The following is a 25,848-nucleotide window of genomic DNA, read 5'->3' as shown; positions in this document are numbered from 1 at the left end:
ATACAGGTTTACATATATAACAGTGGGGACCTCAGTAGGAGGCCGATATGGATCATCCATTTGGCACTTCTGGCTGAAGATGGTTGCAAACGCTTCAGCCTTGTCTTTTGCACTCGCGTGCTGGGCTTTAATATCATTGAGGCTGGGGATATTCATGGAGCCTCCTCCTCCCGTTAGATGTTTAATTGTCCACCACCATTCAAGACTGGATGTGGCAGGACTGCAGAGCTTTGATCTGATCTGTTGATTGTGGGATCGCTTTGCCCTGTCTATAGCATGCTGCTTCCGCTGCTCAGCATACATGTAGTCCTGTGATGCAGCTTCCCCAAGTTGGCACCTCACTTTTAGGTACACCTGGTGCTGCTCCTGGCATGCTCTTCTACACTCCTTATTGAACCAGGCTTGATGGTAATGGTAGATGCTGGGCCACGAGGTTATATATTGTGGTGGAATACAGCCTCATGGATGCCCAGTTTTGAGCTGGTAGAGCCGCACTGAATCTATCCCATGTAGCACGGGGGTAATGCCACACAACACGATGAACGGTGTCCTCAGTGTGGAGACGAGACTTTGTCTCCACAATGACTGTGCGCTGGTCACTGCTATCAATGCTGTTATGGATAGACGCATCTCCGACAGGTAAATTGGTGAGGACGAGGTCAAGTAGGTTTTTCCCTCATGTTGGTTCTCTCACCACCTGCCGCAGGCCCAATCTGGCAGCTATGTCGTTCAGCATTCAGCCAGCTTGGTCAGTAATGATGCTACCAAGCTACTGCTGGTGATGGACACTGAAGTTCCCCACCCAGAGTACATTCTGTGCCCTTACTACCCTGTGTGCTTCTTCCAAGTGGTGTTCAACATGGAGGAGTATTGATTCATCAGCTGAGGGCGGTAGGTGGTAACCAGCAGGAGGTTTCCTTGCCCATGTAGCCATGAGACTTCATGAGACTACTGGAATATGCTTTGGATTTATTTATTCTTTTCCTGTTTTTATTTCCTTTTATTCTTTCTCTGAGAAAGCTTCAAATATCAATTCTCCAAATACATCTTGTTTCTGTTTCCTGATTGGAGCACTAGCCCACATGATCCCAGATATGCTTCCGCATGTGCTGCGCCCTTGGGATCCGTGGGTTATTTCACTGCCCTCTAGTATGCAGCGCTTGCCAGCAAGTTCGCGAAGGAGAGTCCCCAACAGGTAAAGCGCATGCTGTTCGGATGCCAGCAGCGTAATCCGTAGGAATGCCACCGATCGCAAAATCCAGACCAATGTAATTCTTACTGTAAATTACAGTAGCATGGACTGATGGAAAAGGTGAGAGTGCGGTATTTACTTTCTGATAGGTTGAGCCAACAGCAAATGTGAAGAAAAGCAATGATTAAAACTGCAAATGCTGAAATTAAAAGTACTCAAAATATGCAGCATTTATAGAGAAAAAAGACAAGTTAACATTTTGAATAAAGACCTTTCATCAGAACCTTTAGATGAACGGTCTCTATCCAAAACATTAACTTGTCTTTTCCCTCCTCACGTGTTAATGGACTTGCTGTCTACTTGCAGGATTTTCTCTGTTCTGTGAAGAAATGTATTTATATAAATATTAGGAATTTTCTTTCACAACAGTGTTGTTGTGCCACTTCAATGAAATAATTGCACCACCAGGTCAGAAAATTTCTGGTGTCATTGTTGTTTCCCCAAGAAAGAATGATCCAAAATTGTTTACCTTTCAGAATACTACATTGATACAAAGTGAAAGGAAAATATACATTTGTGGCTAATGTTGCTATCCCAGTTGGCCAGGCTTTCAATTAGTGGAATGCTGTACCAAATAAAACTAAAAGCAGTGCTTGTTTTCTAAAATGTAATACATGTTTAAATTCTAAGGTCACTGATTGTGAAATACAGCACACTCTATGGCCTACTACATACGCTCTGTGGAATTTCTCAACATATTTCCAAACATGAAGTAAACTACAATACACATTTTATTCAATTCTAGATAAATTTGTGAATTATCCCTGGTTTCGAAATGAACTCTCTCTGTGACTAGAAATGGCAATGTACCACAACATATTGTGTAACAATTTCATTGAGCATTACCAGCACATATCTCCCTCCTTGTGCCCTTGAGAAAATCCTTTCTGACTGTTAATGTGAAGTGTTAGTTCCACAACTTGGGAGGGGTACACACAAATGTAAAGAAAGACTTGCATTTATATAGCGCGTTTCACAACCTCAGAATGTCCCAAAGCGCTTTACAGTCAAGTAAGTATTTCTTGAAGTATAGTCACTGTTGTAATGTAGAAAATGTGGCAGCTGACAAAATGTGCACAGCAAAGTCCCACAAACAGCAATGTGATAATGACCAGATAATCTGTTTTAATTATATTGGTTGAGGGATCAATATTGGTAAGTCTAAACTATTAATTGTAATAGATCTATATATTTAAAAACAGTGGTTAAAATTTTTGTTCCAGCCCCATAAATTGAAAATGATTCTCCTACACACAGGCACAATGGACTAAATGGCCTCCTTCTGTGCTGTATGATTCTATAATGCTGGCCTTAGTGTTGTTTTAATCCAAAGAGGAGGCTATACCCAGAATGCTGTTTCTATTCTAGTCCATGCTTTGTATAGACCTTTCTTTGTAAAGGTGTGTTAGATGTAATGCAGGGTCAGAGGTGTAGCATTACTATAGCCCTTAATTCGTCTTCACTCTACAAATTGACAGCATGGTTACCCTTCATGGTATGCAGTACTTGTTTGGCTTGGTCAGATACAAACAAGTAGTATTTATCATGAGTGATCTCTGTAGCTAGTGAGATGCTAATTTCAAATTTCTTTTTGAAATGCCTTGCAACTTTTGTTTTGTCTCCAGTCGAATGTGTTCTACTGCAGCAGTTCTCAATGCCATGTTAGGTAGGTAATACTAACACTAGTTTCATTCTTTTGCTTTTTAGTCTCTTTGTTGATGCACACTGAAGATTAGTAAGAACATTTTCTCTTATCCGATTTGTACAGTAAGAGACTACCCTATTTCTATTTGGTTCCTTACAATTGATGCAAGTCTTTCTCCCTTTAATATACAATAAATACGCTAAAACAAACAAAAACACCTCTAATTATGGATAATACACACTTTCCATGATAAGCATCAGCTATACAAAATATCTTGGAAAAATGCTGACGAAAGTATGTCTTCCAAAATGACTATGTGTTCTTTAAGTCAGCAGAGGGTTCAGTGATTAATCTTTAAATATTTTCAAAATATAACTGAAAATTGACATTTTTCCCCAATAGCTGTAGCATTTTATTTAAGCTTTTTTTTCGAGTATTTATGAAAACAAAACTCAAATTGGTATCAAATGTGATTTTTAGGTTGCTTTTAAAACTTAGTCCTTGGGGTTTTCAGCATTTAAGCTGCAAGGCCTCAATTTATTATTTTTAGTAATGGTATCCACCGTAGTGACCCTGTTGATGATATCCATCTTGGTAACCATGATAACTGTATCCATATGCATCCTCTGGGCAACGCATGCCCAAGGATTGTTGAATGGCCATTTCCTGTCGGCGAAGCTGCATGGAGTCAACAAGGTCATAAACGATGGCCATATTCCACATTGGAGTTGGATACCATGACTTGACATTTCCATCCTTCCCAACCAGTAGCATTGAGAAATACTCTGGGCTCACTTGAAAATAATTCCGTATGTCTTCCACCAAGGACTGGGAGAGCTCTTCGCGATCAACAGTTGCGGTTCCTGTAAATGTAGCAAACAAAGCCAACAAACTTGTTTTACCAAACATAAGTTTTAAAACATTTTAAACACAATTTCAGTGAAACTGCCATTTATAAATATATCCTTCTTAAAAATACCAAATTAATTATTAAACTACCAGATATACTGAAAATTAAGTTTTCACTGGCAAATCCAAAGATTATTTGACTACAAGGCAAATTTACTACCTTACCTAATATAATTGAAAAAATGGTTATTTATACTGTACTTGGATAGACTTTTGGCCTTTAAATGCATTTCCACAGCATTTATTTTGTGTAGCAAAAGAAATACCATATTAAAAAATTCAAAAGTTCAAAGATTCAACCTCTGCAGCCAAAATATATTAAAATAGTCGAAGTGTAAAGATATTTACTTTTTTATTCACTCCATATGATGCGTCATAAGATAAATTGCATACAGATGTCAAAGTTTGCTTGGCCAATTTCACCAAGATTGAGAAACCTGGCAAGCTTTGGATCCTGCACTTTTTTTCTTTTACTGTGGTATTGTATGCCATCTCTGCTTGTACATATTTGATATCATTTTCGAGAATATGCAGCTCCATATCCTTTCCTAAAAAAAACCTCTGTAAGCTTACCTGGTTCTGTATACTCTCCCTATTGGAAGTGATTGCTGAGTCATGAATTGCAATACAGCACAATATTATGAATCATAATATTTCCTCTTTCCAGTATCCTATTACATGGGAAACAGAAGAAACCACATCTCTCACGGGACTTTGAGTTAAAATTTGCTATGTTCTTGAATATGTCTTATGCACAGAGGGCTGACAGTACTGAAAGTACGAAAACAGAAACCCAAACTTTGAAAGCTGCCACATCAGTTTCAAGAATTATTTTTAACAGAACTTTATCATGTTGTAGCGACAATAGATGCATTTATGTGAAATGTACTTCTACACAAGAATTGGACACGTTTTAATTGACAAAACATGGAACAGTGGAATGATGCTTTCACAACAGTACTAAGTATTTTTGGACAAATCCTTGTTACTATTCCACCAAACATTTTGGAGTGAAACATTGGGCCCAAGTTTCCACATGATTTGTGCCTGATTTTTAGGAGCAACTGGTGGAGAACGGACTATTTTAGAAATCGCAATTCTCCACATTTATTTTTCTGCAGTTCTAGTCAGGTAGAACAGTTCTAGTTTAGAACAGAATTTTTTCTTCAAAAGGGGGCGTGTCCTGCCACTGACGCCTGATTTGAAAGTTTCCACAGTGAAAATGTACTCCAAACTAAAGTAGAATGGAGCCAGTGAAGATTTTTGTAGAACTGACAAAACCTGTTCTACACATTAAAAAATCAGGCGCAGGTTACAAATTAGGCGTCCAGAACGAGGTGGGGGGGGAGGGGGGGGGGAGGGAACTCATTAAATTCGACAATAAATCCTTATTTATACTTCTACAAATATTATACAAATAAATCCAACCTGAATAAACATTTATAAGCCAAGAAAAGATTAAATAAACCATCTTCCTACCTGTGTGAAAGTGCTTCAGCCAGGGAGAATTCTGCAGCCGTTCGTGCCGCTGAGCGGGAGGGGGGGGGAGAAAGCCGTTCGTGTCGCTGAGCAGGAGGGGGTGAGAGAGAGAGAGAGAGAGAGGGAGGGAGAGAGAGAGGGGGGGGAGGGAGAGAGAGAGGGAGGGGGGAGGGAGGGAGAGAGAGGGGGGGGAGGGAGGGAGAGAGAGAGAGGGGAGGGAGGGAGAGAGAGGGGGGGGAGGGAGGGGGAGAGAGAGAGAGAGAGAGAGAGAGAGGGAGGGAGGGAGAGAGAGAGAGGGGAGGGAGGGAGAGAGAGAGAGCGGAGGGAGGAGAGAGGGGGGGGGTGGGGAAGGGAGAGGTCAGATCGGATCGGATCCAGTCCGGGAGTCGGGTCCAGTGAGGGGGGGGGGGGGGGGCGGGTCGGGTCAGGGAACAGGAGCGCGGGTCGGGTCGGGTCAGTCGGGGGGGCGGGGGGGGGGAGCGGATGTCGGGTCTCGGGTCTCGGGGCGGGGCGGGGGGGGGGGAGCGGCTGTCGGGTCGGGTCTGGTCGGCGTGGGGGGGGGGGGAGCGGGTGTCGGGTCTTGTCGGGAGCGGGGAGCAGGAGCTGGCCGTGGGAGGAGCCTTATTCACGCAGCCCCAGTGAGGCCATTGGGTCAGGGCTAGGGGCTGCGTGCTTCGGGCCCCTCCCACACAGCTCGGCGCCTGGAGCTACTGCACTTGCGTGCCGACTGTAGCGCGCATGTGCAGAGGTCCCGGCACTGTTTTCAGCGCAGGGACTTGGCTCCGCCCCCCCCACAGCTCGTGCTGGCTGTGCCGAGGGCCAGAGGACCTGTAAGTAGGTGGAGAATACCGAGGATATTTTTAGGCGCCGTCTTAGGCGCGAAAAACGGGTGCCCAGCTCAGAGGGGCGCCCGTTTTTTTTCTTGTGGAAACTTGGGCCCATTAAAACTGACTGCAAACCACATAAAAGCCTGATAAGGTTTGACAGCTAAAATAAAGCAGTAATATTTATGGAAAAGGGAAACGGATATGCAATATTCTTTCAATATAAAGATGACATTTCCAGATCAGCACTGTTCCTTTAATTTATGCGTAAGGTTTCATGTTTTTCACATGAATCAATTTTAACCTCGGTCCTTAAGTATAGAATTTATATATTCCCACACATTTTGCATTTTTTCCCTTGGATTTTCTGTGTTGTTCAATATTTCTTGCAGGAGGATAGAAAGGTCATAGGCATCACTCAATATTACACTCCAGTCACCTGCTCGGAGAAGGGTGAGAGCAGTGAGTGTTGAGACAGTCTGACACTTAAATACCCTACCTGTGAAACATGGCTGATTTCTGTACAACATGTTCCCCAGATAGCTTGGCAAAGACTGGGAAATTACCTTGTGGCGATTTGTGGTCATGAATGCATGTCCTACCATTCCACTGGTACATCTTGCCACTCGGATAACTAGCTCACCATGTTGTTGTACCCAATTGTTACAAGTTTCAGTTTTGCCTTAAATGTTCTCTTGGGTGTATCAATGCTGACTACTCAAGCAGTCCATGTTTCTTATGTTAAGGAGTGTGCCCACACTGTCCAATATCTAAATATGAAACAATACAATCTAGATGGACCCCCTTGTGATCTGAACTGGGTATCGTCTTTCACACATGCCCACACATGTGCTTCTCCAATCTTTTTGAAGATGAACTGAAACCCTTTGTGAGAACTGACCTAGTACAAATAATCAAGTTGCTTTGTTTTACAGACAGAAACTGAATGCACAGAATAACAGTAGCAATCAAATCTCATCTTGATTCAACTAATCACAGAATCATCCTCAAGAACAATGCACCACACTATCCCTAATAGTGGGCTCACTTAACTTTTCCCTGACCAGCCTTCTGATTCTGACTGGTCTATATCCCAGCTGTAGTGTTGAAAACCTGCATATCAGAACTAACTACATGCCCCCCATCCCCCGCCTCCTCCCAGCCAAGCTATTCTAGTGCAGATATCACATTGGCATCTATAGGTATGTAGACATTGTCCACATATCCTATTCACAAAAAGCAAGGCAAATTTTTTTAATGAGAAAATAATGATTATACAATTTTTGGCCTTATATACTGTTTTGATACTGTTTTTGGCTTGTATGTGCATTTTAAAGTGTGAACTTTTGACAATGTATATTTAGCATGGTGCTTAAGGTTAAGTTGGTAATCGCAATGCCTTAATTAATTCCCATATTAATTTTTATGCTAATCCCATATATGATAAGAAGAAGACAGACATAACTTTACTTGAGATGCAATGAAGTCACTAAGGTTATGAGTGTGTGCTGATTTATCCAAGAACCTATCATAGAAACATAGAAACATAGAAAATGGGTGCAGGAGTAGGCCATTCGGCCCTTCTAGCCTGCACCACCATTCAATGAGTTCATGGCTGAACATTCAACTTCAGTACCCCATTCCTGCTTTCTCGCCATACCCCTTGATCCCCCTAGTAGTAAGGACCTCATCTAACTCCTTTTTGAATATATTTAGTGAATTGGCCTCAACAACTTTCTGTGGTAGAGAATTCCACAGGTTCACCACTCTCTGGGTGAAGAAGTTTCTCCGCATCTCGGTTCTAAATGGCTTACCCCTTATCCTTAGACTGTGACCTCTGGTTCTGGACTTCCCCAACATTGGGAACATTCTTCCTGCATCTAACCTGTCTAACCCCGTCAGAATTTTAAATGTTTCTATGAGGTCCCCTCTCATTCTTCTGAACTCCAGTGAATACAAGCCCAGTTGATCCAGTCTTTCTTGATAGGTCAGTCCCGCCATCCCAGGAATCAGTCTGGTGAACCTTCGCTGCACTCCCTCAATAGCAAGAATGTCCTTCCTCAGGTTAGGAGACCAAAACTGTACACAATACTCCAGGTGTGGCCTCACCAATGCCCTGTACAACTGTAGCAACACCTCCCTGCCCCTGTACTCAAATCCCCTTGCTATGAAGGCCAACATGCCATTTGCTTTCTTAACCGCCTGCTGCACCTGCATGCCAACCTTCAATGACTGATGTACCATGACACCCAGGTCTCTTTGCACCTCCCCTTTTCCTAATCTGTCACCATTCAGATAATAGTCTGTATCTCTGTTTTTACCACCAAAGTGGATAACCTCACATTTATCCACATTATACTTCATCTGCCATGCATTTGCCCACTCACCTAACCTATCCAAGTCGCTCTGCAGCCTCACAGCATCCTCCTCGCAGCTCACACTGCCACCCAACTTAGTGTCATCCGCAAATTTGGAGATACTACATTTAATCCCCTCATCTAAATCATTAATGTACAGTGTAAACAGCTGGGGCCCCAACACAGAACCTTGCGGTACCCCACTAGTCACTGCCTGCCATTCTGAAAAGTACCCATTTACTCCTACTCTTTGCTTCCTGTCTGACAACCAGTTCTCAATCCACGTCAGCACACTATCCCCAATCCCATGTGCTTTAACTTTGCACATCAATCTCTTGTGTGGGACCTTGTCGAACGCCTTTTGAAAGTCCAAATATACCACATCAACTGGTTCTCCCTTGTCCACTCTACTGGAAACATCCTCAAAAAATTCCAGAAGATTTGTCAAGCATGATTTCCCTTTCACAAATTCATGCTGACTTGGACCTATCATGTCACCTCTTTCCAAATGCACTGCTATGACATCCTTAATAATTGATTCCATCATTTTACCCACTACCGATGTCAGGCTGACCGGTCTATAATTCCCTGTTTTCTCTCTCCCTCCTTTTTTAAAAAGTGGGTTACATTGGCTACCCTCCACTCTATAGGAACTGATCCAGAGTCAATGGAATGTTGGAAAATGACTGTCAATGCATCCACTATTTCCAAGGCCACCTCCTTAAGTACTCTGGGATGCAGTCCATCAGGCCCTGGGGATTTATCGGCCTTCAATCCCAGCAATTTCCCCAACACAATTTCCCGGCTAATAAGGATTTCCCTCAGTTCCTCCTCCTTACTAGACCCCCCGACCCCTTTTATAACCGGAAGGTTGTTTGTGTCCTCCTTCGTGAATACCGAACCAAAGTACTTGTTCAATTGGTCCGCCATTTCTTTGTTCCCCGTTATGACTTCCCCTGATTCTGACTGCAGGGGACCTACGTTTGTCTTTACTAATCTTTTTCTCTTTACATATCTATAGAAAGTTTTGCAATCCGTCTTAATGTTCCCTGCAAGCTTCTTCTCATACTCCATTTTCCCTGCCCTAATCAAACCCTTTGTCCTCCTCTGCTGATTTCTAAATTTCTCCCAGTCCCCAGGTTCGCTGCTATTTCTGGCCAATTTGTATGCCACTTCCTTGGCTTTAATACTATCCCTGATTTCCCTTGATAGCCACGGTTGAGCCACCTTCCCTTTTTTATTTTTATGCCAGACAGGAATGTACAATTGTTGTAGTTCATCCATGCGGTCTCTAAATATCTGCCATTGCCCATCCACAGTCAACCCCTTAAGTAAATCATTCGCCAATCCATCCCAGCCAATTCACGCCTCATACCTTCAAAGTTAGCCTTCTTAAGTTCTGGACCATGGTCTCTGAATTAACTGTTTCATTCTCCATCCTAATGCAGAATTCCACCATATTATGGTCACTCTTCCCCAAGGGGCCTCGCACAACGAGATTGCTAATTAATCCTCTCTCATTACATAACACCCAGTCTAAGATGGCCTCCCCCCTAGTTGGTTCCTCGACATATTGGTCTAAAAAACCATCCCTTATGCACTCCAGGAAATCCTCCTCCACCGTATTGCTTCCAGTTTGGTTAGCCCAATCTATATGCATATTAAAGTCACCCATTATAACTGCTGCACCTTTATTGCATGCACCCCTAATTTCCTGTTTGATGCCCTCCCGAATATCACTACTACTGTTTGGAGGTCTGTACACAACTCCCACTAACGTTTTTTGCCCTTTGGTGTTCTGTAGCTCTACCCATATAGATTCCACATCATCCAAGCTAATGTCCTTCCTAACTATTGCCTTAATCTCCTCCTTAACCAGCAATGCTACCCCACCTCCTTTTCCTTTTATTCTATCCTTCCTGAATGTTGAATACCCCTGGATGTTGAGTTCCCAGCCCTGATCATCCTGGAGCCACGTCTCCGTAATCCCAATCACATTATATTTGTTAACATCTATTTGCACAGTTAATTCATCCACCTTATTGCGGATACTCCTTGCATTAAGACACAAAGCCTTCAGGCTTGTTTTTTTAACACCCTCTGTCCTTTTAGAATTTTGCTGTACAATGGTCCTTTTTGTTCTTTGCCTTGGGTTTCTCTGCCCTCCACTTTTCCTCATCTCCTTTCTGTCTTTTGCTTTTGCCTCCTTTTTGTTTCCCTCCATCTCCCTGCATTGGTTCCCATCTCACTGAGTGTTGAAAGTTGCCAAGGGACTGAAGAGAGAAAGGCTTTTACTAAGCTTGATGACAAGTTAATGTTGAAGTAAAAACACTGGCTGCGATTTTACAAACCTCGGTGGGTCCATGGCGGGCGATGTCAGTGGCGGGTCCCAACTCCGCTGTTGTCTCCATTCTGGCCTCTGAAATGAATTTCCCTTGATTGGGCCTGTTAAGCCCATCCAGTGCGTTTCCCGGCCAATTAGAGGAAACGGATCTGGTGATGTCATTTGATGACCTCTCATCAGCTGGTTTCCTTAAATGGACCATGGCCCTTTAGTTTGACATTTCTGCTGTCAAGTGTTCTACAGCACTGAGGTGCTGCAAACACTGACAATCACTGCATAAAGGTGTAGGGCTGTACCTAGGCTCTCCCATGGCTGCATCCATATGCTTATGGAGGGAGGCACAGCACGCAGGGAGATCCTCTTCCCTTCCCATGGACGGAAGGGACCTCCATAGGAGATCAACACAGCCTGGTTTCACATTGCAGAGGAGGGCACAAGCAGGGATTTGGTCAGGAGGACCTAAGTGCAGTAGATCACGAAATGTTAATACAAAGCCACACTCAACTCCATCCTGCTGTGCCTCTCATCACATCCCCATCACTCTGCCTTCCCCACTCTTCCCATGCACATCCTTACTCACTCCAACTTACTTTGCACCTCTGCCCATCCCTCTCTAGCTAAATTATCACATCCTCATCTCACTAGCCACCCGTCACACTCACCCTCATGCAATCATACCAACTAACAACACACAAGGGTGGGCACTTGGGTGTTTTAAGAAACATTTATGCAAAGTTTGTATTAATGTGGTGTCAAACATTGAAACATTTATCTTCCACATTTTGCATTCTTGGACAGATTTGTCTGCACCTTTGGAAGTGGCTTAGTGAGTTGCAGTGAATGGTGAGACATAACGGTCTCCCCGCAATGGTGCAGAGTGTTAAAGGAATGGCTTTTGTATTTTAGGGATGCTTTATGGTGTTGGTGTGGGGTGCATTATGTATTTAACCCTTGGCAACCTGTATCACACCACCACCAGAGGGCCTACCTGTTGGAGTTCCAAGGGATCCCAGCATCCCTTGGGAGCACTGTATATAAGCAGGCCACCCACGTGGTACCTGCACTCTGGAGTCTTATTAAAGGAGCTAAGGTCACACTTACTCATTTCTCACAGTACTCAGTTTCATCCTTTATTATGAGCTTATTAGGGTGGTGCCAACCTGGCGCATTATGTGACAGCCAGGGTGTACAGCATCAAGTGAAGTAAATCTGGCCATGGTGAAGCCATTCCTGGCCTCCCGGACAGCAACGTGGGTGGATGCTGATGCCCTCTGTCCTCGCAGCACCAGGTTGGTGGTGTTGTTGGTGCTGCTGGTGTGCCTGGTGCTGCTGCTCTTGGGGCTTCTTGTGGTGCAATTCTGAGGACCAAGGTGAGAGAGTATAAAGGGCGCCCACGTTGATGCCAGGTGAAGTAGAGATGACAGAAGTGATCTGTCAATGGTGAGAGAGGTAATGACGTCAGGCTGGATGGAGACTTGTGTAAAGACTTACAGCATGGTAAATCTGTTGTGGAAATGCAGTGAGGAAGAGTTTGTGGCTGAGGGAAGATATAGAAACATAGAAACATAGAAAATAGGTGCAGGAGCAGGCCATTCAGCCCTTCTAGCCTGCACCGCCATTCAATGAGTTCATGGCTGAACATGAAACTTCAGTACCCCCTTCCTGCTTTCTCGCCATAACCCTTGATCCCCCGAGTAGTAAGGACTTCATCTAACTCCCTTTTGAATATATTTAGTGAATTGGCCTCAACTACTTTCTGTGGTAGAGAATTCCACAGGTTCACCACTCTCTGGGTGAAGAAGTTTCTCCTCATCTCGGTCCTAAATGGCTTACCCCTTATCCTCAGACTGTGACCCCTGGTTCTGGACTTCCCCAACATTGGGAACATTCTTTCTGCATCTAACCTGTCTAAACCCGTCAGAATTTTAAACGTTTAAACGTTTCATTATCTCTGTAAGGTTGGAGCTTTTACTGTATATTTGAAGCTGTCAACTCAACAGCTGATTCAATGGCCACTGATCTCCTGCCTCAGCTTCACAGACATGGTACATGACCAGCATAAACCCTGTGGGCGAGCAGTCAAATGCAGAAGGTGTGCTGCGAATCATTCTCAAGTGGCTCTAAACATGGCACTAATTACCTGAATTGGGTCCCCTGCTGTGAACCTGCTGCTGAGTGTCAGCACTCACAGACCCGACATTTGGGAAAGGCGTTTAGCGGCAGGTTCGCAGCAGGGTCCCAACCCGCTGGAGAGAAAAAAACACTTGCCCACCCGACCTGTCACCGATCACACCAGCTGACCCCCCCACAAAATCCAGCACATCTGAAAAAAGGATTGTTTCTAGCATGTGTTTTCTAAATGAAATCTGCTGTAAAAAGAGAAGTAATCACTTATCAAAGACCAAAAAAATGAAATCTTGAAGTGATGCTGATGACAAGAACTATCAGAGGGATCCCAGTGTTGAATGGACAACACCATGAAGTAATCCACCCCCTTGCCCCATCCCTCATATTTCCAGCAGTATGTAGAGGAACCAACTCATTAAACAGAACTTATCATCATTTTCTTGTCAAGTCATTTACGAGATGAAAACAAAATGAAAACCTTTACCTGTATTGTAGTAGATAATCTATTGTAAACTGGTTACGATTCAGTTGGATTTATTATTGGTTTATAAAAAGGAAATCCTACAGGATCATCTTTATCGAAGACTTTTGTTGAAGGAAGGTAAAAGGTCATTGCTATAAAGTTTATTAAAAACTAGCAATGAGAATAAAAGAGAACATGTAATATTGCAAAGCCTCTCACTCCTTAAGCTGACCCTCAGGACACAACCATTATTTACTTATAAAATAGCACCATGTTTATACTGGAACATGATGGCTGTCATCACCAGATACAGTTTCACCTCTCACAGTAGCATAAGTATTTTTAAATATAGCCGATCATAATGAAAGTACTCTTACCGTTAATTGGATATAGTTCCAAAACCCCTCCAACATCAATACCCACACCCATCAACTTCAGAACCGCCAGATGACGTAAACCTTCAAAAATAGATTTATTCTCACGTTAATCTCATGGAATAATATGTACACCACAGCTAATTGGGTAAATGCTAAGAAAGAAACTTGAAGCTATGGTATTATGCTTTTACAACCTTTTTCTTTTCATTTTAGGTTTAAAAGTTCCAAATAAGCCAATGAGCTGATTATACTCAGGTTAGTTTGGAAGCGGAAGTGCGAGAAAATAAATCATTGTAACAAAATAAGAAAAACAAATGAAATAGATGTATAAATTCAAACACTAGTGTATATCAGCCTGTAAAAAGCCAGGAATAGAGATGCTGCATTACATAATTGCCAACTTAAACAGGTTGAGTTAGAGCAGACATCTGTTGATTATGAGATCAATGCTGTAACTTCTCACCTGGACATGAAGTGAATATTCACTTCACAGCTGGACACAGAGGCCTAGAAATTGGTTTGGGGCAGCCTGCTGATTGAACTGGCCACAGGGATTGACCCGATATCGAGCCTCATTTACATCAGACAAGTGAGCTGCAGATAATTGCTTGTCATCCCCAGACAGCTCGCCGGCGAAGAACATTTGAATTTTTGGCCACTGCACCGCCGGCAGCAGCCCTGAGGTAGGCCTTGCAAAAGAGGGGGGCAATCGGGAGGGAGGGAGTGCCTGGGGAGGGTGTGGGGGAGACTGGGGGTGGGTGACAGCAGTGATCGGTAGGGGTGGCAATTGGTGGCTGGCAGCGCCGGGTGGTTTTAGTATTGAACTGGGTTGAGCACTCCTGCACATCCTGGCACCGCATTCAGATAAGTATTTTTTTTACAAACTTACCTTTATGGTGGCGGAGGATCACTGGTTAGGCCACATGTAGACTTGCGTTCAAGGCACAGCAATTTGCTAAATGGCACATCAAACAGGTGATAAGCCCCTTATTTGCACCTGCAAAAAACCTAATGCCTGTTTCAGGTGCGGTCCCAGGACGCTGCTTTTAATGCCTATACAGTTTGAACCTCCCTTATCCGGAACCCTCGGGACCTGGCCTGTTCTGGATAATGGATTTTTCTGGAGGAGGGGTGTCATGTTAAATTGGATGGTACAGGTACTGAGCAAGGGAATATCAGGCTGGCTGGCTTGGGGCTGGGAGTGCGACAGAGATATCGGGGGGTGGGGTGGGGGGGGGGGTTGCTGCGGTGGGGGGGGGGGCTGCGATGGATCGCGGGGGTCAGGCCAGCGATTGCGGGAGTCAGCAGGAGGAAGGACTTCAGTTTGTTCAATTTGTTTATGTCGGTGGCCAGGAATGGATCTGGACGAGGGGTGGTTCTGGATAAGGGAGCTTCAACCTGTACCAATATGGTGGGCAGCAGACTTGAAGCTCAGAATGTGCATGCACACCACCCATCATATCGGACGTGTTGGCACCCACTGTATCCCTGTAAAAGTGGGCACAGCCTCACTGGATTTCTGGCCAAGGTTTTCCGGCACAGGGCCGTTTGCTGCAGGTTTTCAAATGCCACAGTGCTCAGTTTTATAGTTTGTGGTTGTGGTTTCAAAAGTATACAATTTAATAACAATTTATCCGCATAAATCACAGTCTGGGATCAATCAGTAACAGCAGGAAAGCAAATTTCTGACTGCGTGTGACCTTAAGCTCCCTGTCACTTGCCGCTTTAATTCTCCATCCCACTCGTACTCTAACCTCTCTGTCCTTGGCCTTCTACACTGTTCCAATGAAGCTCAATGCAAGTTTAAGGAACACCAGGCCAACTTGCTACTTGGCATTTTGCGGACCTCAGATCAGACCTGCAAGGGGAGGGAGCGGGTTGGTGCTTGGAATGTCGACCTGCCTTTTTCTTCCACCAAATTTCCTGGGCCACTGGAACCTGCTCTCTTTACCAGGTTTTCATGTTCCCTCTCCACTTAGCCACCCTAACTATTCACACATTCTCTGGGTCTTGTATATGTCTTTTATTTCTTGCATTATGCTCCTTTTGTCTTACGCTATTATCACTTCTGTCATTTAACCATTTCCAGTTCTCCATCTAACAGGATATTCTTTTTCCTTTTCTTGTGTATCTGAACCTCCCCATCTCCCCTTTTCCATTGTTCTGTTCCTTTTTAAAAGATGTTCATCTCTAATATCTTGCAGTTCTAACGAAGGGTTATACCTGAAAGATGAACTTTTTCCTTTCTCCACAGATGCTATTGAGTGTTTCCAGTATTTTCTGTGTTTAAGTCAACATGTTCACTCATTATTAACATTTATTATTTAAATGGTGTGCCAACCAGGTAATAGCAAGAGTTTTTCCTATCCTGTACTGTGTATTGTTTTTATTCCCTTCTGTCCTGAGGCACTGGCTCATGTTGAGATATGATTCCCCGAGCACCAGCCCCCTCCTGCACTTCACCCAAGTGACCATTACTCGTGTGTAAACTTAAACAGTGACATTAGGAATTTCCTTAGGGTTTGCCCGATCGGCCACCCTAGTATTGGTGGAAGATCGGCGAAAATCCCAATTGCGTGGTACATCTGAGGATTCCACCGATCTTCGCCTGAGGTTACAGCAGCCAATTGGAAGAACCCAACAGGCAATTCCCACCCAGCATGAGTGTCAGCGGCCTATTGCAGGAAGCTATAGAGGGCCCCTATCCATCAATAAGCTCATGGCTTCCTGAAAGAGGCAGCACTGCAGAGAGTGTTGGAGTGGAACTCTGCAGCGATGCCTGCATCTTGCAGTAACTGATGGAATGACTCACAGGAGCACAGAAGATTTCAATTAGTTGAACAGGCTGATTTTCGGCAAACTGAGAGGTGAAGAGTCCCACTCTACACTTTTCTTCGGTGCTGTCTTGCCTGTGCTCATGCACAAGCACAGGGAGGTTTACAGTAGATATGACCAAAGGCAACAGTTCAGCTCATGAGAAAACTATCCTGTGAGTTTGCTTTTTGGATGCAAAATACAAGACATTAATAAATTTGCAGAATGGGTGTGTAATTGGCAAGTGAATTCCAATATAGATAAGTGCGAGGCAGTGCATTTTGGTGGGAAGATTGAGGAGGTCACATGCTCCTTGGAAAATAAGAGAATGGGGTAGAGGAGCAGAGGGATCTGGGGTACATATACACAAATCACTAAAAGTAGTGGCACAGGTTAAAAAGGCCATAAAGAAGCAAACAAAGCACTGGAGTGCATCTCTAGAGGGATAGAATTGAAAAGCAGAGAAGTTATGTTAAACTTGTATAGAACCTTGGTTAGACCACATGGAGTACCATTAACAGTTCTGGTCATATTATAAAAAGCATATAAAGGCCCTGGAGAAGGTGAAAACAGATTTATTAGAATGACACCAGAACTGAGAGATTATAACTATCAGGAAAAATTGAACAGGCTGGGGCTCTTTTCCCTACAAAAGAGACAGCTGAGGGGTGCGATAGAAGTCTTTAAGATTATGAAAGGGTTTGATAGGGTAGACATAGAGAAAATGGTTTCACTTGTGTGGGAGGCCAGATCTAGGGGCCATAAATATAAGATAGTCACTAATACATCCAACTGGGTATTCAGGAGAATCTTCTGTACCCAGAGAGTGGTTAGAATGTTGAGCTCGCAACCACAAGAAGTAGTTGAGGCAAATAGCACAGATACATTTAAGGACAAGCTAAATAAACATATGAGGGAGAAATGAATAGAGGGATATGCTGATTGGTTTCGATGAAAAATTATGGGAGGAGGCGTGTGTGGAGCATAAACACCACATGGATCAGTTGGGCCAAATGGCCTGGTTCTGTGCTGTACATTCTATGTATTTCAAAGAATGTGATTGGACAGGGTTCGTGGTTTCATGTACTTGTTTGAAAACATTTTGCAGTAATTCAAACAGTTCAAAGGGGCTTCCATTAGTAGTTCTCACTGGGGACACTGAAAACCAGAAGATGTTCCCTGAAAATAGGACAACACTACACACCAAATTGGTTTGAAAATCTATACTCTGCACATCACTCTACTTAAACGGAAACTACTGTAGAGTAAACTGCACAGCATCTTACAAACTATCTCCTACTGAGTGCCTCAATACGAGGAGTATTCGTAATAAGGTGGATGAATTAACTGCGCAGATAGCTGTTAACGGATATGATGTAATTGGCATCACAGAGACATGGCTCCAGGGTGAACAAGGCTGGGAACTCAACATCCAGGAGTATTCAACATTCAGGAAGGATAGACAGAAAGGAAAAGGTGGCGTTGCTGGTTAAAGAGGAAATTAACGCAATAGTAAGGAAGGACATTGGCTTGGATGAGGTGGAATCGGTATGGATGGAGCTACGGAATACCAAAGGGCAGAAAATGCTAGTGGGAGTTGTGTACAGACCACCAAACAGTAGTAGTGAGGTTGGGGACAGCAACAAACAAGAAATTAGAGATGCGTGCAATAAAGGTACAGCAGTTATCATGGGTGACTTTAATCTACATATTGATTGGGCTAACCAAACTGGTAGCAATGCGGTGGAGGAGGATTTCCTGGAGTGTATTAGGGATGGTTTTCGAGACCAATATGTCGAGGAACCAACTAGAGGGCTGGCCATCCTAGACTGGGTGTTGTGTAATGAGAAAGGACTAATTAGCAATTTTGTTGTGCGAGGCCCCTTGGGGAAGAGTGACCATAATATGGTAGAATTCTTTATTAAGATGGAGAGTGACACAGTTAATTCAGAGACTAGGGTCCTGAACTTAAGGAAAGGTAACTTCGATGGTATGAGACGTTAATTGGCTAGAATAGACTAGCGAGTGATACTTAAAGGGTTGATGGTGGATAGGCAATGGCAAACATTTAAAGATCACATGGATGAACTTCAACAATTGTAGATTCCTGCTTGGAGTAAAAATAAAATGGGGAAGGTGGCTCAACCGTGGCTAACAAGGGAAATTAGGGATAGTGTTAAATCCAAGGAAGAGGCATATAAATTGGCCAGAAAAAGCAGCAAACCTGAGTACTGGGAGAATTTTATAATTCAGCAGAGGAGAACAAAGGGTTTAATGAGGAGGGGGAAAATTGAGTATGACAGGAAGCTTGCTGGGAACATAAAAACTGACGGCAAAAGCTTCTATAGATATGTGAAGAGAAAAAGATTATTGAAGACAAACGTAGGTCCCTTGCTGTCAGATTCAGGTGAATTTATAATGGGGAACAAAAATATGGCGGACTAGTTAAACAAATACTTTGGTTCTGTCTTCACGAAGGAAGACACAAATAACCTTCCGGAAATACTAGGGGACCAAGGGTCTAGTGAGAAGGAGGAACTGAAGGATATGCTTATTAGGTGGGAAATTGTGTTGGGGAAATTGATGGGATTGAAGGCCGATAAATCCCCGGGGCCTGATAGTCTGCATCCCAGAGTACTTAAGGAAGTGGCCCTAGAAATAGTGGATGCATTGGTGATCATTTTCCAACAGTCTGTCGACTCTCGATCAGTTCCTATGGATTGGAGGGTAGCTAATGTAACACCACTTTTTAAGAAAGGAGGGAGAGAGAAAGCGGGTAATTATAGACCGGTTAGCCTGTCATCAGTAGTGGGGAAAATATTGGAATCAATTATTAAAGATGAAATGGCAGCGCATTTGGAAAGCAGTGATAGGATTGGTCCAAGTCAGCATGGATTTATGAAAAGAAAATCATGCTTGACGAATCTTCTGGAATTTTTTGTGGATGTAACTAGCAGAGTGGTCAAGGGAGAACCAGTGGACATGGTGTATTTGGACTTTCAAAAGGCTTTTGACAAGGTCCCACACAAGAGATTGATGTGCAAAATTAAAGCACATGGTATTGGGGGTCATGTACTGATGTGGATAGAGAACTGGTTGGCAGACAGAAAGCAGTGAGTTGGGATAAACGGGTCCTTTTCAGAATGGCAGGCAATGACTAGTGGAGTGCCGCAGGGCTCAGTGCTGGGATCCCAGCTATTTACAATATACATCAATGATTTGGATGAAGGAATTGAGTGTAATATCTCCAAGTTTGCAGATGATACTAAGCTGGGTGGCGGTGTGAGCTTTGAGGAGGACGCTAAGAGAGCTGCAGGGTGACTTGGACAGGTTAGGTGAGCGGGCAAATGCATGGCAGATGCAGTATAATGTGGATAAATGTAAGGTTATCCACTTTGGTGGCAAAAACACGAAGGCAGAATATGATCTGAATGGCGGCAGATTAGGAAAAGGGGTGGTGCAACGAGACCTGGGTGTCATGGTACATCAGTCATTGAAAGTTGGCATGCAGGTACAGCAGGCGGTGAAGAAGGCAAATGGTATTTTGGCCTTCATAGCTAGGGGATTTGAGTATAGGAGCAGGGAGGTCTTACTGTAGTTGTACAGGGCCTTAGTGAGGCCTCACCTGAAATATTGTGTTCAGTTTTGGTCTCTGAATCTGAGGAAGGACGTTCTTGCTATTGAGGGAGTGCAGCGAAGGTTCACCAGACTGATTCCCGGGATGTCAGGACTGACATATGAGGAGAGACTGGATCGACTGAGCCTGTATTCACTAGAGTTTAGAAGGATGAGAGGGGATCTCATAGAAACATATAAAATTCTGACGGGACTGGACAGGTTAGATGCAGGAAGAATGTTCCCGATGTTGGGGAAGTCCAGAACCAGGGGACATAGTCTAAGGATAAGGGGTAAGCAATTTAGGACTCAGATGAGGAGAAACTTCTTCACTCAGAGAGTTGTTAACCTGTGGAATTCTCTACCGCAGAGAGTTGTTGATGCCAGTTCATTGGATATATTCAAGAGGGAGTTAAATATGGCCCTTACGACTGAAGGGATCAAGGGGTATGGAGAGAAAGCAGGAAAGGGGTACTGAGGTGAATGATCAGCTATGAATGGTGGTGCAGGCTCGAAGGGCCGAATGGCCTACTCCTGCTATGTTTCTATGTTTCTATGTTTCGATGATTAAACATGTACTTAAATTGCTTTTATACAGTTCATTTTTGGATGAACCTCGTCAATAGGATTAATTGTAATTGTTTCCTTTCATACTGTATAAAACGAATCATGGTTAAGCAGCAAAGGTCTTAGAAAGTTGACAGCAATGCATTCCTAATGACACTCCTCTATGAGATGCAAAGGTACACATAATGATCAGTAAGGATGCTGAATCTCACCCAGGTTGCAAGCTTGTGAATTTAAGGCATAAAGCTGATGTTGATAGGCCCATTCTTCATCTGTGGGGGTAGAAATAATAAATAAACGTCTCCTCCAACGGAATCTGGGGGGAAAAAACAAAGCAAATGAAAACAATTCCAGCCAGTTCCCTGTACTCAGCAGTACTGCCAGATGGTCACAGAGGCTCCGAGGTTGCTCAGTATCTCAGGCCATCAACAGGGAAAGACAGAAATGCGTTGTTCGCTACACAGGTGTTTCTTAACTTAAAATCGATTATCCAGTTACTTTCAAAACTACCACCCCACACTTTACTTTACTAGGATTGTGACGTTTTAAGGAAGTAACTTGGAAAACAGCAGAAAAGAAAGCAAGTTAATTTATATATGGAATTTCTGCCTTTTGTCGGCTATTCAAATAAGGGAAAATCCTGGAGAGAGATCTAAGTCAATATAGTTCTTTTTTGCTTGACTGGGCTGTGGAGGGATTAAGGGATGTTTTCTTATTGAAGATTTCAATCAAATAGAACTTTGGTTTTAATCATGATCTAACCACTTGTACATTTGTTTTTTTTTAAATCTACCAACGCTTGGCACAAAATTTGTATTTTAACCTAGTCTTTGATTATTCTTAATGGAAAATGGAATTGGATAGTTCAGTGGGTTGAACACTGGCTTTCACATCTGCAATCTAGGTTTAAATCAAATCCAGACCGATGAGATGAAAATCTCAGGCTGCTAGATTCGAGAGTCTTTTATTTTTGACAATCTTAATCTAGCTATTAGTAGTTAGGGACCCACCACACACAATTCCAATATCAAATAACAATTTCACTCAGAGATCACAGGATGGTTGGTGTGGAAAATGGAACAATGTTATATTAGTTCTCTAAGGGGTAGGTATATTGTTGGGATAGAATAGGTTCCTTTCTTTATTTCTTTCTAGCTACTACTAATAAATTACTTATGGTGCCTATCAACCCAGCTGACTAACTCTGTGTGCACCTCTAAAGATCAATCATATGACTCAACTTCTTATCAATATTCTTAGTTCTTTCAGTTGGAATGGCAGCATTACAGGTCGAGTGAGTCAGCCAAGCTTAGATATATGAATCGAGGGGGAGCAACAAGAGAGAAGTTGGGATCACAGATCAGCAAAATTAAACTGTAGTGTTGGCAACAGAGGAGTGCAATAACATAGAAACATAGAAATTAGGAGCAGTAGTAGGCCATTCGGCCCTTCGAGCCTGCACCGCCATTCTATATGATCATGGCTGATCCTCTATCTCAACACCATATTCCCGTTTTATCGCCATACCCCTTAATGCCTTTTGTGTCCAGATAACATCATCCATGCCAGACTCCCGTTGCATACTGACAGCTGGGTGTTTGAGTTTAGTCAGCAGTCTTTGTGTTTTGCTACTATTTATACCACCATTCTCAAGTACCTGCTGTTCTGGTTTTTCATCTTTATCTTTATGCCGGGTTAAGTAATACGTTTGAGGCCATTATTATAAATCGGCTCCATGCATCCCATTCAAAACAAAAGCAAAATATTGCGGATGCTGGAATCTGGAATAAAAACTGATAATGCTGGAAATCTCAGCAAGTCAGGCAGCATCTGTGGAGTGGAAGCAGAGTTAACATTTTGGGTCAATGACCCTTCGTCAGAACATCCCATTACATCAGTGCTCCGTTGCCATGAAAAATCAAGATTTGAGCCAACTTAAAATAAAAAAATTCTCAAACTTCCAAAAAGATCCTCAAATAAAAAACTTCAGGAACTAGAATGTCTATATCCCCCACCCACAGACCACCGCTCTCCCACTCTACCTACAATGACTTATTGGGCAAATGATTGTATGGTGTGCTACTGAGCAGGAATAATAAGTGCAACCACTGGCACTGAGTTAACCTATCTCAGCCAGGCAGCAATGAGGTTGCTACAATTTACCTGACTGCTTTAGACTAGGGAGGGAGGGAAAAATCAGCCTGTGTTCCCAAAACTAATCACTTTTTAGTCACGCCCTGCTGGAAGGTGTGCACATTTTGGTGTCATGCAGATTCAATAGCTTTGGCTTCATGATTTCCCCCACCATTCCCTGTGCCAGAATAATCCGTTGACACTAATTTTCTAAGCAATGCATGAAGAATGGCCCTTTGGGTGACATACCAAAGGTTCACCAACACCTATCGAACTGTACCATAACTTTCTTCAAGAGATGAGAGGTAAGAGGAAACAATTGGAAAGACATCCAACTTAAAAGTAAAAGAGGGACAGCTATGTACAGAGATTAGGAGATAAACAATTGGGCAACATAAAAGCACCTTAAAATGTGAATGGAAGTAAATCTGTTTCAATGTTATTACTCTTTAGTTTAAAAGCCATATATACCTGGACAAGAAATTTTCCAGTGATCGGGGTTTGTCTTCCTTCTTGCATGGTGTACCATCTCTCTTCTGTTTCTCCATCTCTTTGATCCTTGTCGTGAAGGTGTCAATCAAATTGAACACAGCTTGCATTGCGATTGGTACTTCATAGTGTTGCTATCAATACACATATGCACGGTTACCTTTTCTGTCCTTTTTTACTTGCAGAATTCATTTATACATGTTCACAAAAAATAGCAGGATATAACAGCAACACAACATCCAGTGCTAGATTTTTCCATGTTAAAGTTGCATTCAGTGAACCCCTCAGCCCACCTGCTCTAGCACAACAACAACTTGCATTTATATAGCGCTTTTAACATAGTCAAATATCCCAAGCAGCTTCACAGGAGCGTAATCAGACAAAACTTTACACTGAACCAACAAAGAAGACATTTGGAGAGGTGAGGTCAAAGAGGCAGGTTTTAAGGAGCATCTGAAAGGAGGAGAGCACGGTGCAGTGGTGGAGAGGTTTTAGGAGGGAATTCCAGAGCTTAGGGCCTAGACGGCCCCCAATGGTGGGGTGAAGCAAGTGGAGGATGCACAAGAGGCTAGAGTTGAAAGAGCACAGAGTTCTTGGAGGGATGTAGGGCTGGAAAAGGTTACAGTGATAGGAATGGATAGAGGATTGGCTAACTAACAGAAAACAGAGAGTCAGGATAAATGAGTCATTTTCAGGTTGGCAAACTGTAACTAGTGGGGTGCCACAGAGATCAGAGCTGGGGCTTCAACTATTTACAATCTATATTAATGACTTGGATGAAGGGACCGAGTGTAATGCAGCCAAATTTGCTGATGATACAAAGATAAGTTGTGAAGAGAACAGAAAGAAACTGCAAAGGGATTATAGATGGGTTAAGTGAATGGGCAGAAATTTGGCAGATGGAATATTATGTGGAAACATGTGAGGTTATCCACTTTAGTAGGAAGAATAAAAAAACAAATTATTATTTAAATGGAGAGAGACTATAAAATGCTGCGGTACAGAGGAATCTGTGAGTCCTCGGATATGAAACACAAAATATTAGCATGCAGGTACAGCAAGTAATTAGGAAGGCAAATGGAATGTTGGCCTTTATTGCAAAGGGGATGGAGTATAAAAGTAGGGAAGTCCTGCTACAACTGTATAGATTGCCTCTATTGGTTGCCTCTACATTAATGAAGCACTACTCAGATCTACCAAATATTATGGTGATCTCCCACCCTAGCATTTTTAACATTAAATTATAAAGAGGAAGCCTTCCAGCTTGTACCCCTTTTAAAATCAAACAGTTGCAAAGCATTATGAATCTTAATATCAATTTTTCTTATTTTATTACTTATATTTTAAGGAAAATTTTGTTTAAACAAGTATCAATGATATCATGAAGCTCCTCGGGCCAGTTGCGGAGCTCCATGCCATGATGTAGCAGAATGACCTCATTGTTTAAGGCTGAAGCCCGAGCTAAGTGACTACAGGGTAGAACTTACCGACGGTGTGCAATCCAGACAGAAACAGCAGAATGTGTGTGATACCAGTGAGTGTACTTAGACGGTACAGTGCCTGCAAAATTTGGCATTCAGGCAAATTATGTAATCTAAGCAAGCTCCCATCTGTACAGCAGGCCGCATGGAATTTCACTCTCACGTGAGCACAATGAGAGAACAAAATGGATCTGGAATCCTCTAAAAAGACTACATTCTCAAGCACAAGACAAGGGAAAGGAATTACAGCTGCCAAATGCATGGGAAATGGAAAATTCTTGCTCATGCATGCTCAGATTCACAGGAGCTATGCTTGAAGTCGTACCAGATGGAGTGAGACAAAAGATCGCTACCTTCTTTGGCACTGGAGGGTAAACACCCCAGAAAAGAGTGGTCCAACAAGCTTGGCAGCACATACCTGATAGGGTGAATGCCAGCAGCAACACCCTGAGAATCTGGTTGCAAATGCATAAGAAGTTGCCAGACCTGAGGAAAGCTTCCATGGCAAGACCACTCAAACATTTCCTCTTAAAAGTAGCTGCACCAAGTATGCGTGACACAACATGTTTCCTCATAACAAGACATTTACTGCTGTCCCATTTAAAGCAAGTAAACGGCCATTTAACCTTTTTTTAAAATTTGTTCCTGGGATGTGGGTGTCGCTGGCAAGGCCAGCATTTTTTGCCCATCCCTAATTGCACTTGAAAAGGTTGTGGTGAGCCGCCTTCTGGAACCACTGCAGTCTGTGAGGTGAAGGTACTCCCACAATGCTACTAAGGAGCAAGTTCCAGGATTTTTACCCAGCAACGATAAAGGAACGGATGATGTACAACTTGGAGGGAAACTCCCGTTAGTGGTGTTCCCATGTGCCTGCTGCCCTTGTCCTTCTAGGTGGTAGAGGTCATGGGTTTCCGAGGTGCTGTCGAAGAAACCTTGGCGAACTGCTGCAGTGCATCTTGCAGATGGTACACA

The 25,848-nt window shown here is 43.2% G+C and overlaps 1 protein-coding gene across 1 annotated transcript in view; it reads right to left on the bottom strand.

Annotated features, from left to right (window-relative positions):
• Positions 1-1,845: 1,845 nt before the first annotated feature.
• The window catches only part of ccdc80 (coiled-coil domain containing 80), a 41,393-nt gene continuing 17,390 nt past the window's right edge, over positions 1,846-25,848 (bottom strand). Inside the window, exons 4-7 of the mRNA XM_070893446.1 lie at positions 23,378-23,529; positions 20,986-21,089; positions 13,778-13,858; positions 1,846-3,760 (exon numbers count right to left, since the gene is read on the bottom strand). Coding sequence (XP_070749547.1) covers positions 3,444-3,760; positions 13,778-13,858; positions 20,986-21,089; positions 23,378-23,529 — 654 coding nt within the window. The 3' untranslated portion in view covers positions 1,846-3,443. The remainder of the gene's footprint in view (positions 3,761-13,777; positions 13,859-20,985; positions 21,090-23,377; positions 23,530-25,848) is intronic.

Source organism: Pristiophorus japonicus, chromosome 11 (genome assembly GCF_044704955.1).
Source record: "Pristiophorus japonicus isolate sPriJap1 chromosome 11, sPriJap1.hap1, whole genome shotgun sequence".
Taxonomy (NCBI): domain Eukaryota; kingdom Metazoa; phylum Chordata; class Chondrichthyes; family Pristiophoridae; genus Pristiophorus; species Pristiophorus japonicus.
The sequence above is the reverse complement of the archived record's forward strand: the minus strand, read 5'-3'. Positions and strand labels throughout refer to the sequence as shown.